This window comes from Eubalaena glacialis, chromosome X, assembly GCF_028564815.1.
Source record: "Eubalaena glacialis isolate mEubGla1 chromosome X, mEubGla1.1.hap2.+ XY, whole genome shotgun sequence".
Taxonomy (NCBI): Eukaryota; Metazoa; Chordata; class Mammalia; order Artiodactyla; family Balaenidae; genus Eubalaena; species Eubalaena glacialis.
Genome location: NC_083736.1, coordinates 9065050 through 9081398, shown reverse-complemented (window position 1 = coordinate 9081398; position 16349 = coordinate 9065050). Strand labels below are relative to the sequence as shown.

Sequence of the window (16349 nt, the reverse complement as noted above, 5' to 3'; positions counted from 1 at the left end):
ACATCTTTATTGGAGTATAATTGCTTTACAATGGTGTGTTAGTTTCTGCTTTATAACAAAGTGAATCAGTTATACATATACATATGTTCCCATATCTCTTCCCTCTTGATTCCTTGTAGAGAATTTTAAATTTCATTTATTGTGTTGTTCATCATTGTTTGTTTGCTCTTTAGTTCTTTTAGGTCCTTGTTAAATGTTTCTTGTATTTTCTCCATTCTATTTCTAAGATTTTGGATCATCTTTACAATCATTACTCTGAATTCTTTTTCAGGTAGACTGCCTATTTCCTCTTCATTTGTTTGGTCTGGTGGGTTTTTACCTTGCTCCTTCATCTGCTGTGTGTTTCTCTGTCTTCTCATTTTGCTTAACTTACTGTGTTTGGGATCTCCTTTTCACAGGCTGCAGGTTCGTAGTTCCCGTTGTTTTTGGTGTCTGCCCCCCAGTGGCTAAGGTTGGTTCAGTGGGTTGTGTAGGCTTCCTGGTGGAGGGGACTGGTGCCTGTTTTATGGTTTCTGGTGGGCAGGACCGTGTCCAGTGGTGTGTTTTGAGGTGTCTGTGACCTTATTATGATTTTAGGCAGCCTCTCTGCTAATGGGTGGGGTTGTGTTCCTGTCTTGCTAGTTGTTTGGCATAGGGTGTCCAGCACTGGAGCTTGCTGGTTGTTGAGTGGAGCTGGGTCTTAGCGTTGAGATGGAGATCTCTGGGAGAGCTTTCGCCATTTGATATTATGTGGAGCCGGGAGGTCTCTGGTGGCTGAGACCTGTCCTGAACTCGGCTCTCCCACCTCAGAGGCTCAGGCCTGACACCCGGCTGGAGCCCCAAGACCCTGTCAACCACACGGCCAGGTACGTGGGGAGTTTCTTGCCTTTTGGGAAGTCTGAGGTCTTCTGCCAGCGTTCAGTCGGTGTTCTGTAGGAGTTGTTCCACATGTAGATGTATTTCTGATGTATTTGTGGGGAGAAAGCTGATCTCCACTTCTTACTCCTCCACCGTCTTGATGGTCTCCCCCCCCCCACTTAAGCTTTAATATATGGTTTAGTTATTCTTCTGAGTCAACTAAATATTAAAATGAAGGAATGATAGAATTTTTTAAAGAAATATGCTCTTGTTATAGTCAAATATATTTGGTTATATGAACTAGTGATGAAGAAAATATTACAAAGTAAAAGACCTGTCAGTCCTATCTGAAGAACAGATTAGAATCTTGTGCAGTTAGTATGTTTAATGTCTGTCTGTATGTAACAAGCCATGTAAGGCCCTATGGTGAGATCATCGTTTAGACACTGAAGATAAGAACATACACATGATGAAAGAGACTGACGGCTCTTTGCCACATCACAACTGATTTACATAATTTTCATCTATACAAATCTCATGACTGCAAGAGTGAAGACTCTTATGAACTATTTCCATTTCATGGGAGGAGAATCACTTTAAAAATATTTCTTTGCGTTTTGAAAGGAAGGAGGGATTGAGTGTGCCTGTTGATTATGTTGTGATGTCTTTTGCCTCCAAAAATTCAGAGAGGAGGCGTTGGGAACATCTGCAGCCCCATGAGGATCCCAGGAACGCTCATTTCTGTTGAAGAATGCTTAGTCTGTCTTTTCCTGATATCAGAGTCTTGCCTTTAAGTTTTATCTGGCTGAATCTCTTTCTTTACTACACTTTTAAGTATATCTTATGAAAAAAGACAATTCTTAATCCCCCTTTTAAACATAAGTTTCCTTGCAGCATGGGCTGCATTTCTCCTGATTGGTAGCAGTGTGGATTCCCGATTTGCACTTCCCACACATTAAGTTGACAGCTGCATTATTCCAAAACACATTCTTGCAATGATGACTGCCAATATTTTATGATGATATCCTAGGAATTCATTTGCAGCTGGCTACTGATATGAGAGGTATCTATATTATTTGGTGAGTTAACCAGTTAAGTACATTTGTTGCAAATGCAAGATGCTAAGAGGATAAATGCCTTACTTATTCTAGTAAAAAATTAGAAACAACCCAAATGTCCATCAGTGGGGGGGATGGTTAATTTAATTATGGTATAGGCATACCATGGAATACTATGAAACCCCCCAAAAGAAAGTAGACCTGAATTTATGGAATGTGTCAGGCTCCCCATTAAACACTTTATATGCATTGTTTTATTTAATTCTCACAACAACTCCACGAAATTCCCATTTTACAGATGAGGACCCTGAGACTTGTCCAAAGTCACATAATGAGTAAATGGTGCAGCAATAATTAGGTTTGAGTTCTATGGACCCCGAATCCATTTCCTTATCCAGTTACACTCTGCTAGCTCATGAATGTCAAAGCCGTATGTATTGTTGGCTCCCCTCTCATGGAGATTTTATTCGAGATAACATTGGTTTACGTGAACGTGAAGAATAGGAAGAGACTCATGTAATAGAAAAAGCAAACATATCTGAGTGTCAAAACTAAATGACTTCTGAAGGAGGTAAGTTTCCTGTACTTCCCATGATTGAAACACAATTTAAGAGCATACACCAAGATTCTGGTTATGTGTGCAATCCAAGTCAAGGATTTTCATGTATTTTCAGGGCCATTACTCTGTTTAAAATGCCAAATTCTGAGTAAAGTGAGAAGTCATGCTTTTGCTCAAATGTAGTTATTCATAATGTAAAATGTCAGTTATATGCTTGTTTTTACAACTTTTCATTCTTTTAATGTTTACAGATGGACAAAAGCGAAAGAAATCTTTGAGAAAGAAACTGGATTCACTAGGGAAGGAGAAAAACAAAGACAGAGGTAAAGGACAGAATGAACTAAAGCAAATGCATCTCCCGTGGAGCCTAATGGTTGAATTTGGTAGGGTTTTTGAATTGCATTGATTTATGTGCTTCAACTCTATTATGTAAACTGGATTTCTACGATGGAATGTCATTGAAGGCTGTTGGAGTGGCCCTGTACTGAACTGATGAGTTCAACTAGTTTGAGCAAAATGTGATTTCTGCCAAGTTTATGGTTCCAATTATGATGCTAGCCAATCAGCAATGCATAAGGAAAACCGGGTTGAGCAGCCATGGATAGCATCTCTAATGCTAACCAGCTGTCTGGCAAATCCAGATAGTTAGACAGGGCTAGTTGAATGAGAAAGAGTTTGGATCCCCCCACCATGACTACTGGAAAGAAACCGTCTCACCCTCATGGCTACTGAAGATGGGACATTCTCAGCATTGTAATGTTAGATCACAGCACGCTTATTTTTTTGCCCTGTGTGTTTTGGGAATTGTTGACTCTCTTCATACTGTCCCCTTCTATATCTATTTAGGAAACCGATAGTTTAGCCATTCTTTCAGAGGTATTTGTGGTCACTTTTAACTAATATTCATTGAACCTGCATAATGGGCACCTGGGCCCCATTAACCCAGTACATCTTTTTGTGGCTTGTTTCTATGGTTTCATATGAAATGACTGCTGAATGGTGTGGTCATATGAATGTATTTCCATTTTATATGATGTAGGGAATGAGTGTAGAGTCAGGAAAGCCATATATCTCACCTTGGAGTTCTTTTATCTAATGATCGAATTTCTGCTTGAAAAGTAATGAAAGGCAATGAAACTGAAGGTATAAAAATAAATGCATTGTGATAAGTATTAGACAAGACCTAGACACACCGTTGATCCGAGACTCTACACCCATATCTTGAACTGTGCCTAAAGGGTCATGATATCTGGTTCTTGGACTAAAAAGAGATTAAAGAATTCTAAAGAATGGAAAGCCAGTGTTTTACTTCCCTTAGAGCATGATTTCTCAACCTTGGGACTATTGACATTTTAGACTGGATAATTATTTTTTGTGGAGGCTGTCCTGTACATTGTCTGAGATGTTTAATAGCATCCCTGGTCTCTACCACTAGATGCCAGTAGCACCGCCCCCAACCAGAATATCTCCAGACATTTCAAATGTTTACCTCAAACTGAAGAAAAGGACATGAAAATGTCAGTGATCCCTACCCCTGACTACATAGCAGAATAATTTTTGAAACCTTTAAAAATTCCAGTGCCCAGACCCCCACCCCAGAAAATCTGATCCCATTGGTCTGTAGGGGTACTGAGCATGAGTAATGTTATAAACTACTAATGTGCACCTTCTAAGATGAGAACTCTGGTCCATAGTAACCAGTATACTCCCCAGGGCACCTTCTACCACAGGAGAATCTACTGCTGGCATAATGAATGCAAAAGGCATTAACTCTTGTCCAGCTACCTATCATTGTCTGATAAATTGTATTGTACTTAATTGGTTCATGTGTTCTTACCCTTATTTTTTTAAAGGAACATTAGTAGCCAGCGTAGCTTTATTAAACTAGAGTTTTTACTCGTTCTGTTCCTGCCATGGACCATGTTTGTCTCGTGAGATTAGAGAATTCGTGAGAATTCTCAGTGTTTATAGAGTTATTAAAGGGATCATTCAGACTGATATTAGTAATGTGTTATCTTTAAAGTTGTTTATTCTAGGATGAAGATAATGGTACTAGGATCTGAATACTCATGATGTAGACTTGAGGTGATTCTTCAGAAGTGCCCATTCCGGCTAAACTAAGCACAATGAGGGAGATGTATGTGTGCTTGCTTATGTAAGAAAACAGCAGGAAGTAAGGGTAGGGCAGGAAGGGCCAGGGGAAGTAATCAACCACTATGCACTGGACTATTATACGTTTTTTAGACCAAATCATATTTATATATTATATAGGCTAAGTGAAAACTTGGCAGTGTTCTATAAGGTTGCACAGGGGTGCTGGCTGGGAAAAGGAAGGCAGGTCCTGGTGGTTCCAAAGAAAAAACAAATCACCCATCCAACTAAGGAGAAAAATATCAGGATTTATGGCAACAGAGGTTTTTTTTTTAATATAGCTTTGATAGTTAAAAAGATGATGTCCTAGGCTTAAGTGAAGCTTAATTACATGGCATCTTTTCTGAGCATAAAGTCCTGTGTGTGTCCACACATCCATTACATGGATGTCTTGGGAACCCGGGTGTGATGAGGCAGTGTGCAGGTCTCACATAGTTGTGATCAGTTCACATTGTTTTCTTCCGTTTGAATATTAGCATTGGGGTTCATAACAGCTGCACATGTGAAAAATGACAATCATTTGAATCCAAGAGTAAAAGAAGGAAAACAGGAAATTCTAGATGACTTCTTGGGTTAGGTCATCTAAAAATAAATAGGAGCAGCTTTTTAGAATCGAATTGCTCTCCCAATAAAGCGATTCATTAAATGTTTGATATGCTGCTATATTAATTGATTCAATCAGAATGAATCATGTCCTGTGTTTTATTTAATTGCCTTAACATAATATACAGCAGATCATGTGACACTTCTGTGTCCCTCCTGCCACTTAAGCAGTGCCCATATGACTTTTGATTTCCATACAGAAAGTAATTCAGGATTGATGCTGGTTCAGAAAACATATTTTCATACAGAATAGTTCCAGGTTCTTCATTTCTCTTAGTTAAATTACTTGGCATCCAAAAAGTATTTTTTAAACTTTCAGAACTTCAGAAAATTTCTTCCTTGTGTCAAAAAGAATCACTTTTGGGAAAAGGTTTTTAAATGGCTACTTTGTGCCAATTAATGTGGTTCCTAATCAGAGCACAAGGGAAATAGGTTTTACTGTGGCCTAAGTCTGAGAACTAGGTCCCCTCTCTACAGGATATTTTCAGATCATGAAATGTTTATCAACATAAACTCTGGTGATAGTTCAGGTCTAGCACCTTTCTTTATGCTGAAATTATATCATGCCATGTTTTATTGTTCCTCACTGTCTAAATGGGTTAATATATGTGAGTTGTGAAGTAGCACTACATAGGAATAGTTGATACAACTTTATTTTGTGTCATGTTAAATAACAGTAGAAACATCAAGTATCAGTTATCACTCTTTAGAAATTCTCAAAGAAAATGTATTGAGTGCTGTTACTGGAGATGAGAGAAACAGGGGAGTGTGATTCCAGGGAAGAGTAGGCGGGGCCACCTCACACAGGACTGTGTGGACAGCAGCGCAACTTCCGGTCTGCATGCTAAGAACATGGAGACGCCATCAAAGTGAATTAAGGATGGGGTGGCTTAATGGTGTCTTTAAATGGATCGCCACTAAATGGATTGCCACACTGCAGTGTAAAACATGAACTTGGGGTGGGGGGGTGAGACCACGGTGGAGGAAGGAAGCCTGATTCCAGGGGCCAAATCACTTCTGGTGAGGATAGGTCCAGGATGGGACCGAGGGAGTTGGTGAAAAAGGTAGCTTGCAGGAAAAAGTAAGAGGAGAGGAGAAAGTCAAGGAGATGTGAGGACAGCGAATCAGACGGGTCACTTGGGTAGACATCCACGTCACCCGGGATGATGGTAGATGGGGGTTCTGACTGTGATGATAGAAGATAGCAATGAGCAGGGAACAGGGGAAGCTTGCAGTAGCACCAGGTTTCTGCCACGCAGCAGGAGGGGGAGGATCTGGAAGCTGAAGCAGGGAGCTGAGCGACCAGCACACCACCTCCTGGCCCTGAGGGTCATGGGGAGGGAGCAGAGACAGCCTCTACCAATGAGGACAGCAGGGGATGCAGCCTCCTTAGTAAACACATACTATAGATTATAACATGATACACACAGTCCCTGGGCCCAGAACACTGAGTCTCGGGTAATATTTTTATGGTTTTAAAAACCCATTATCAAGTTTATTAGCTGCTATCAACACAGAGTCTGTAGGTTCCCTTCTCCTCGCCAACAGAAAAGCTTTGAACCCACAGATAAGCGTGTGTGCCCAACACTTTATTTACAGAGAAAGGAAGGTTTTGCTCAACAGGCTTGGGCTGAGTCCTCAATTTCACAAGACCCATATTTTGAGAAGCAATCACATTCAAGGAACCCTGCCTAGAATTTTCCAGGGACTAGACACTGTGACACAAGTTTAGAGCATAGAGAGATCTGTCTCCTTTCTGAAGCTTGTGAGAGAGTTCTCTGGAGAAAGCAATGAGAAACTAAAGAGACTAGATCAAAACACTACCACTGAAAGAATAAATAAACTCAGCCAGGAAAGAAAGCCTATTAGAGAAAAGCAGAAATAAGAAAAGATAAATAAAGGAGTCATTTGGGGAGAATGACTTCATGTATTCCATCTGTTTAATTTCTATTCAGTTATTCCAATTTACAAGTAGAGCGGCAGACTTTTAGATATTAAAAATGACAGATACCAAAGGAAACCATCTTGCTTCTTTTTTCCAAGGATATTACAGATCTCTAGCCGAGTCTGGTTGGTTTCCTTTATGTGGAAAAAATGTCTAGGAGAGGAATCAATAGTCCTCATGTCACATTAAATCCCTGCTATGAGTATGCCTACTTGAGCAGACACAGGTCACTTGATACGTTTATCAATGTCCTTTCTGCTATCATTACCCACCAACAGTTTTTATATATTCCGAGTAGCTATCAGCCTTGCCATACGCATGTTCCTAGATTTGCCCCAAGCTTTTTGAAGGAAGACTATTTGATTATTCCCATAGACAAGATAGCACTGATTTACACAATAAATCCTGACGTGTCCCCTTTGGTTTCTAATTTTGCTAGTAGTGGAAATGACCTTTTATCAGTAGTGAGTATTGGATCTTGCTACACTGTCCACATTGATCCCTCAAAACAAATGCCTAAATTGTTTTTTTGCATTAACGTATGCCGACTAGTTAACAAACTTATAGAGGACGATAAGCATCCTCTGAAAAATCCCGAAATGCTGAAGTTTTGATTTTTCACTTCAAAATGAGTTGCATGTTTTGATAGAACAAGAGGTTCAGGCTTTTCAAGTGCCATTTCTGCTTTTAATGCAGACTTGACTATTAGCCCAGGGATGTTCAAAATGTTGCCGTGGATCAAAGAGGAAAACCTTTTAGAGCCTCTTTCCACCTGATTTAATGTTAGCTTTTTCAGCCTTAGAATTGTTTTCCCTTGCTCATTCTGGTTTTATTCATAAGGGTTATAAAAACAAGGGAGAGGCTAGACTCCAGTTTTCTGCTGCTAGGAGATGTAATTTTGGGTCTCAAAGAAATAATGCATTTAATATAATTATTAATGCTTTTCAGCATGAATTTAAAATATTACCAATAAAATGCCTGGCCCTACGGATCAACGTGCTTACAATGTACGTGTATACAAGTGGATTTACTATAGAGATCCAGAATGCAATTGTGTGTACATCTCCAAATAAAGCCGTAGATTTCTGCATTATGCTCCTTCCCCAAAATTGTCCTTACTAGAGGATTTAATAAATTATATTCTGGGCCCTTCACTGAATATTTAGTGGTGAGAATCCACTTCTGCATGTGGCCAGGAGAATGGCTTGAGTATAGATCATGAGGGTGACAGCCCTAACCCAGCAATTGGAGGCAGCATGTGGGAACAAAGAACACAAAGAAAAAAAGAACAAACTTATTCCCAAGCTGCTCCTCTGTCTCTTGAGTTGTCATTTCACATGTTGGAACCTCTTTGACTGGGAACCTCCAAGTGTAGCCACTTACCTGAATTTCAGTAATTTTTGGCATCTGTCTCTTACACACATGATAGACACAATTACAATTATTTACATATCCGATTCTCCACTCTCCCACCTCACCCCACACTCTGAACCCTTCAAGAGCGAGGACTGGACCTTCTGTAAGCTTTGTACTCCCCACTGCATACCTTGACACGGCACATAGTAGGTATTAGTAAGTGACAGTTGAATGCATGTATACACACAGTCTTCTCAGGCCTTGTAAGCTTCGGGGCCTCTTGAGACATCAATCAAAGACACATTTTGTAAAACCGTTTACTCATGAGGATGAAGTATTATGTTCATCCTATCAAAAAATGTCGCCTGTCTCTATAAAGTTATTTCCTTTAAACATACTTGAGATACGTCGAGAAAAACTCGAGGCTTAGATTTTTAAAACCCATGCTCTTTATACATACTAGCTTTCTTTATTGAGATAGAAACTTGAGCCACTCTGACAAACTCAAAAGTCATCTCCATATATATTGATGGATGAATCAATTCTTCAGAAAACAGTCGTTTGAATATGTCTGCCCTTTGATCTGCAACATGACTGAGAGTCTTCCCTGGTGCAGTCTTTCTCTGAAAGTGAATGTTTGTCTTCTGATTCCAGAGTTCATCCCACAGGCGTTTGGAATGCCCTTATCCCAAGTCATCGCAAACGACCGGGCCTATAAACTCAAGCAGGACTCGCAGAGGGACGAGCAGAAGCTTGCATCCGATTTTGTGGCTTCCCTCCTCCCATTTGGAAACAAAAGACAAAACAAAGAACTCTCAAGCAGTAACTCATCTCTCAGCTCCACCTCAGAAACACCAAATGAGTCAACATCCCCCAATACCCCGGAGCCGGCTCCTCGGGCCAGGAGGAGGGTGAGTTGGCCAGTGTTTTCTCTGACCCCGATGTCAGGACAACGGAAGAGGTCTAAGGTTATTCTCTGAGTCTTGGCTCATGTGAAAACTGCAAATGCAGTTTGTGTCCAGGTATCTGTCAACAACCCCATTCAGGGAGAACTTGCACTGGCCCCGAGGCACCTGACCCACCCCTCCCAGCCTTTCCCTGACCCCTTTCAAAGATATTGGGTGCCTCTCCTTGCTTACCCGTGATATCCAGAACATTCTACAACATCACCACCGACCCTACTCTAGTGTAACCTTCTGTTGTGTTACCAGAATTTCCCATGAGACTTTGAGGCTTGAGGGCAGGGCCAGGTGTTTTTGTTAATCTCTTCATCTCATCCAAGAACTATGCCGGGCCGAGTGAATTTGCTGCTGCTCTTCATAAGCAATGACATTTTTTTTTACCAACGGAACATGGTTTTTTTCTCAAACATAACTGTAGAAACACACACACACACACACACACACACTCATATGTCCTCTTTCATTCAATACGGTAATCATATGGTACCATTTATTGAGTGAGTACTATGTTCCAGGCACTGTGCTATTATTTGGCATTTCAAATTTCACATTTCAATCCAGGAAAGCTGAGTGTCCAGGCAAATTGGTTGGTGATTAGCTGAGTCAGGTGATAAGCATCTCTGAAACTTCCTAGGTCACTGGGAGATCTCTCCTTTGCCTTTCACCTGAAGGCCCAAATCTTTGCCACCTCCAGCCATTGACTACTGCCCTAGTTAAAACCTGAGGCACTTCCCAGTTAAAATCCGCAGTTCTCAATCAGCCTCCAACATTTAGAACCTCTCCAAGACTCAGGGGCACCTGAGCCACCCACCACTGTTTTCAGGGATTCACTGTGTTTAAAGCTGAAGAAATGACAACATAATGGAATATTTGAATTTGCGTGACAGAACTGTTCTTCCAACGCTGGCATAGTCTCTCAGACTGTTTATATAAGCCTATATGGCAATGACACCAAAATGCCACATATGAGCTTTCTGAGAATCTAGAGCCCAGGCAATGGGCCTCCCAAATGCCCTCCCCTCTGGCCAGGCCTTGCTAGCAGCCAACTTCTTCCTTTATGCTTCATCAAAGGGTGGGTGGCCATACAGACATGAGTGGTGCCCTGCACCCTTACCCTGAGCCTTTACCATTCCTAGCGTGCCAGCCCTCCTTCCACCTGTCATTACCTCATCTCTTGGCTAAGGGCTTTCTCTGATGGCCAGAGGCACCCACCCATAGAGATGACAGGCTGCAAGTAGCAAGGCGTTAATGTCACCTCCCTACCCCTACCAGAAGTTGTCTTTAATCAATGACTCTTGAGGCTCGTGGTATAAATACCCCAACTCCCTTACTCCTTAGCAGGAATAGCTCTGAGGTGCATGATCTACACGGTCTCCCAGGTCCCCAGGGCAACTGGGCTCCAGCGGCCCACAGGCTTGTCACAGGCTTGGTGATGCTCCCTTCATTAGCTGCCTTCACTTCCCTTTCTCATTTCCCCACTTCCCTACAGCTGTCTCCTGGGACTATTCCCCTAATAAAGTTCATTGTGTCACGTCTTGGGGGAAACCAAACTAAGACTCTTTATGGAATCCTCCTATTTTAAAATCTACTTTCGAGAGTTGAATTATTATTATTTTTTTTTCACAAGAGTTCTCTGACTTTACCTCATTCGTCAAGTATGTGATTTTTTTCTTGTTTCAAGGAATGAAGTGGTTGGGTCAAAATATTTTAATTGTATGTTTGCCATCTCTTGTCTTCTATTTGGAAAAAGTTGTCTATTGTTGAAATTGTAAATGTCATTACCTTACCCTGTGTTGCGGAGGTTTCCTAACCTTTTTTCCTTTTAAAATACAAACCGCACAATTAAACAGTATTATTTCGAGTGTGATAAATAGTCGTGGGCAAAAGGATTTACTGGATGGCATTGGGGGAAGCAGTTTTTATTTTCTCCATCTGCACTCTGTGTTCATGTCTGTGTATAACTTGCAGGGTGCAATGTCAGTGGATTCTATCACCGATCTTGATGACAATCAGTCTCGACTGCTAGAAGCGTTACAACTCTCCTTGCCTGCCGAGGCTCAAAATAAAAAAGAAAAAGCCAGAGATAAGAAACTCAGTCTGAATCCCATTTACAGACAGGTCCCCAGGCTGGTGGACAGCTGCTGTCAACATCTAGAAAAACATGGTAAGCAGACTTGTTTGTCAGCAGTCAAGTACTAAAGACTTTCATGTATTCAGGCATCATTCATTCAAGCACCCGATTTCAATTCTATGATCATTCGATCAGGCTCTAGGCAGAAATTTCCTTTGCAAAGAAAATTTACAAATATGAGGGTTTGCTTAACCCCAGTAGGGCTAAACAAGATTTGGGGTGGCGGGAATCAACTTGATGGTATTCAGACTCCCCAGCCCTAAAGAGTCCTCAGAAGTGACCCTGGAGATCAAGGAATTGAGGGGAGGGCAAGGTCTGTTGGGCTGGGACTATCCTCAGGACCCCCTTCAAACAAAGCAGAGCCACTTTTATCTTTTTTATACATTGAGGTTACACAAGGCTTCCTTTAAAAAATAATAGTCCAGCTTCTTACAGAAAAAAAAAAAAGATTAGAAAACCATTCCTCAAGTGAATAGAAAATACATAGTTTTGGACAATAGGTTTCTATATTGCTCTTTGCATTTTTGTGGAAAGCTGTCCACTTAAAATTTCTTCATAGTGACCCTTTTGGAAACTCAGTTCCACTTAATATGCTGACTTTAAAACAATGTACAGTTCTTTAAAATTTTTGCTGAACTTTAGACTTTTGGCTCATCAAACAGCCATGTCTACGATCTGAATTTGTTTGCTATAATGTTAGCATGCATTTTATGGACGTGAGAAGAGTTTATAATTGCTTCTTTTTTCCAGTTTAATTGAGAAATAATTGACATACGTCACTGTAATTGCTTTTTTACTATAAAGATAATATACACATCATAATAGAGCAAAAAAAGAAACAGAAAAGCAAATTCTGAGGCTATCATATAGACATAACTACTCTTAACATTCCCGTCTATTTCTTTCTAATAAAAGTGGGACTTTATAAAAATTACTACGATATGTCCAGGTCTCTTAATCAATTCATTATATATGGAAATCACTAGATAACATATGGGTGACTTAATATAATTAATATGTATTGAAACTTTATACAAAATTTTAATATGTATATGTATGTGTATGAGTGTACATTCTTATCTGTCTCTTCTTGGAAAGTAAACTGGACATCAATAAAAATATCTTAGACATTTTGAATTCCCAATACTTAGTATCATGATAACACAATGTAAATGTTTCAATCAGTATTACTTGAACAGAATTATTTTTCAAAATAGCTTAGCAACTAAAGAGTTCTTTAGTTGCTTTTAGCACCTAAAGAATTTACCGGAATATTTAAATTTAGCCTAAACTTTACTACGAGGTAGAAAAAGCGACTCATACTTTTATAATTATAATTTTTCCCTATAAAGAATGTAGAGAGTGAACTGTAGCACTATAAAGAATTCTAAACGAGAAAATGCTACTCTAACCATGCAAAAATGCAGTGCCAGGTTGAGTAACTGCTTTTGTGAAAGAAAACTTGGCATGTCTTTGTATTTTCTTTTTGAAAATAAATTTTCATGAATTATAATTTGTAAAATAGCATTTCCTTTAAGATTACTAAAAAAGAGGGAAGTTCACTTTTTTGGGGGGGTGCAGGGGAAATAGTTACAATGCAGTTTAGGGCCTAAAGGAAAGAAGATAACCTACATGATCTTTCAAGGACCTGATTCTGTTCCGAGTTTCCATGATGTTTAGACCAAATGGCTCTGGAAAAATGAGAGATAGGTTCAAATTCAAACAGATATTAATCTTGGTCACTTTAAACCAATGAAAAAAGAGCAAATTTCAAAAACAATTCTTTTGTAAGACTTTATTTGCCAGTGTTTGAAAGGAGTAGCAGAGAGTTTGATTCACTTTAGCTTTGTAGACATTTGTCAAAGACCTTTTCATTCTCTCCCAAATTGGTCTTGGACACACACACACAAAAACAAAACAAAACAAAACAGAGAGAGAGAGAGAGAAACAAAAAAAATTGGTCTTGGACAGTTATATTGACTCCATCTATATATTCATGTACACCACCCTGCCTCACTTTTACTTCACCCAAATGCTTTCTCCACTATTAGGCCAAAATTCCTTAAGCATCCTTAATTTCCCCGAAGCACACATTTCAAACAAAAACAACAACGACAAAAAACAGACAATATAACAAAGAGTCAAACTCTTCTACTTAAAGGATTTAGGCTGATTTTAGGGTGGGGCCTCCTGCTTATTATGCCTGCCCTCATTACTTGAATTCCCTAAGCCTGAGATTCAGGTGCCCTGGTTCTAGTTTCCATTTCAGCTTCGACAAAAAGGAGAGAAAGGTGATCATATCCATTTCTGGCACAGAGTACAGCAAAGTCACATTTCTTTGCCAAATCTATGCCTTTTTTAATGGACACCTGTTTTTATCAGTGACTATCTCAAGTCAAGGTTACTGAATGCCTAGATTGTATCTTCTCTTTGAGGAAAATGACTCTAAGGCTTATGTCAGAGAATGGCATTGGCTGTCTGAAGGCTGTCATCTGCTCAACCTAAAATTAATTAATTAATTAATTAACTAATTAATTAATTTAGAAAACTTAAAACAGGTTATGATCAATTGATACATAGGAATTATAGCAATCAATCACTAGCTAGTTATTTTTGAAATCACAGTCACTTTTACTGAGTGGAAAAGTACTATAATTTAGGAAATAATGACACAGAAATGGGCATTTCTGAACAGAATGGAGGAATTCAGGCAAAGGAATAGTCCCACCTGGGAAGAAAGTGCCCTTATGTGATATCTCACTTATGTAGAAATTTCAGCTATTTGGAAACCATCGGACCAACAAGAAAATAAATGCAGCCAAAATTAAAATTGCTAAGACCTACTATTATACTACAGTTTTCTGTTTTGCACAAAAAGCCTCATTTAGTTCAGTTAGGGCCTATATCTCTATATATAATAGTAGATGCCAGCTACAATTCTAAGTATTTTATATGCATTAATTAATTGAATCACTGAACAACTTTTGAGGTGGATACTTATTATGCTCATTTTGTAGATGAAGAAATATAATTCTGTATTTGATTCTAATACCTTGATTATCCTGTTTTCAAGCTCCCAGAGAGGTAGAAGCAATAAGTTAGGCTGGGAGTTGGACTCAGTTATAAGGCAGACGAACTGATGGCAGCAACAAGGAAGGAACACAAGTCTTTTGAGAATAGATGCAAAGCAAAATTCCACCCAAGTGCAAAGCACCAAGATGTACTTATGCAAGTCAGCAATAGCTAGCCTCTCAGCATGATTCTCTCAAATTATCCTGGAAATTCAGGATAACACTTATAAGATATAAAAGTGATAAACGGGATTTTTATGGATATTATCTTTTCTAACTGAAAAATTCTAGAAAACCAATTTTAAAAGTCTTATACACAATACACAATGTGGCAAGATCATAAAATAAATATACAAAAAGATATCCATGTCTTATATAAGAGCAATAATAGGTTATGTACTATAACAATAAAATAATTCATTTATATTAATATCAAACGTATAGTTACCTAGAATATCTGTAATAAGAAGTAAGAAACTTCTGTGACAAAATCTGCAAAGCTTTACCAAGAAATATTAAGAAATTAAGAAATAAATTAAGATACCTACTTTGTTTCTGGATGGAAAGAAATAATGTTGTAAAGATTTCAATTCTTTCCAATATAATTATATATTGGACTAGTCAGAACTCTTTCCGTGGCAAGAGAGAAGAACCCAGATAAAAGCAGATTAAGCAAAGCAGCCCCCCAAATTCCCATTTACATACTGGAAGTATGAATATTATATCTAGATTCAGGAACAGGTAGATTCAGGATGCAAATGATGCCATGAGAGCATGAGTCTGATTGCTGGAGTGTTGACTATGTTTCATGGTCTGTTGACTCTCACACCAGCTCTCTTCATGTCGCTACAAGCCGCCACTGGCAGCTACAATCTGGCATTACCCTTGTAACTGATTATCCCAAATGAAGAGAAAATGAGCCACCAATGAAACAATAAACGTAGATGGTGATCATCAGTGGCAGTGATTAATGGCTTGCATAGGAAAGGAGAGTCATTCAGACATTCTGTGCTACCTTAAGGAAGTGCATAATACCTCTTGTGAAGTCTTCTTGCCCCAAAATTCAAACCTGAATCAGAGGAAACTCTGGCTCTAACTATCTCTTTAGAGGAAATAAAGGGGAGAAAGGAACACATAAATGACACCACAGAGTGTCTACATCCAGGCAGTGGGAAAACCTACAGTGGGAAATCAATGCTGTTTCTTCATCAAACCAATTACGAGGGAATCATATAAACAGAGAGGGGGAAACAAGCACATTAAGAGACTACAAGGCACGCCAGCCTATCACAGTTTGTGAACCTTCTGTGAACGTTGACTGGATATTTAATGATATTAAGGAACTATTGTTGAAATTTCTAATTTGTGATAGATTATGTTTCTTTTAAGAGACCTAGTTTTTTAGAGCAAGGTTTCTCAACCTTGGCACTACTGACATTTGGGGCTGGATAACTCTTTTTCATGCATTGGCCCCATAATCCCACTTCTAGGACATGATCTTAAGAGAATCAGAAATGTAAACTGAGACCTATGTACAAAGTTGTTCCTAATAGGGCTAGTTATGGTATCAAAACAAGTGCATATGTGTTGCGGGGAGCTATATTGTCATTCAGAGGAGAATATGAAGTGAATTGTGGCACATTCATGCAATAGAGCATTTTGCATCCATTTTAAAT

At 39.2% G+C, this 16349-nt stretch overlaps 1 protein-coding gene across 7 annotated transcripts in view; it reads left to right on the top strand.

Moving 5' to 3' along the window:
• Positions 1-16349, top strand: part of ARHGAP6 (Rho GTPase activating protein 6) — a 485829-nt gene that overhangs the window by 428173 nt on the left and 41307 nt on the right. For all 7 annotated transcript variants that reach the window (XM_061178422.1, XM_061178423.1, XM_061178424.1 and 4 more), the window contains exons 3-5: positions 2706-2777; positions 9164-9420; positions 11440-11635. In XM_061178422.1, coding sequence (XP_061034405.1) covers positions 2706-2777; positions 9164-9420; positions 11440-11635 — 525 coding nt within the window. The remainder of the gene's footprint in view (positions 1-2705; positions 2778-9163; positions 9421-11439; positions 11636-16349) is intronic.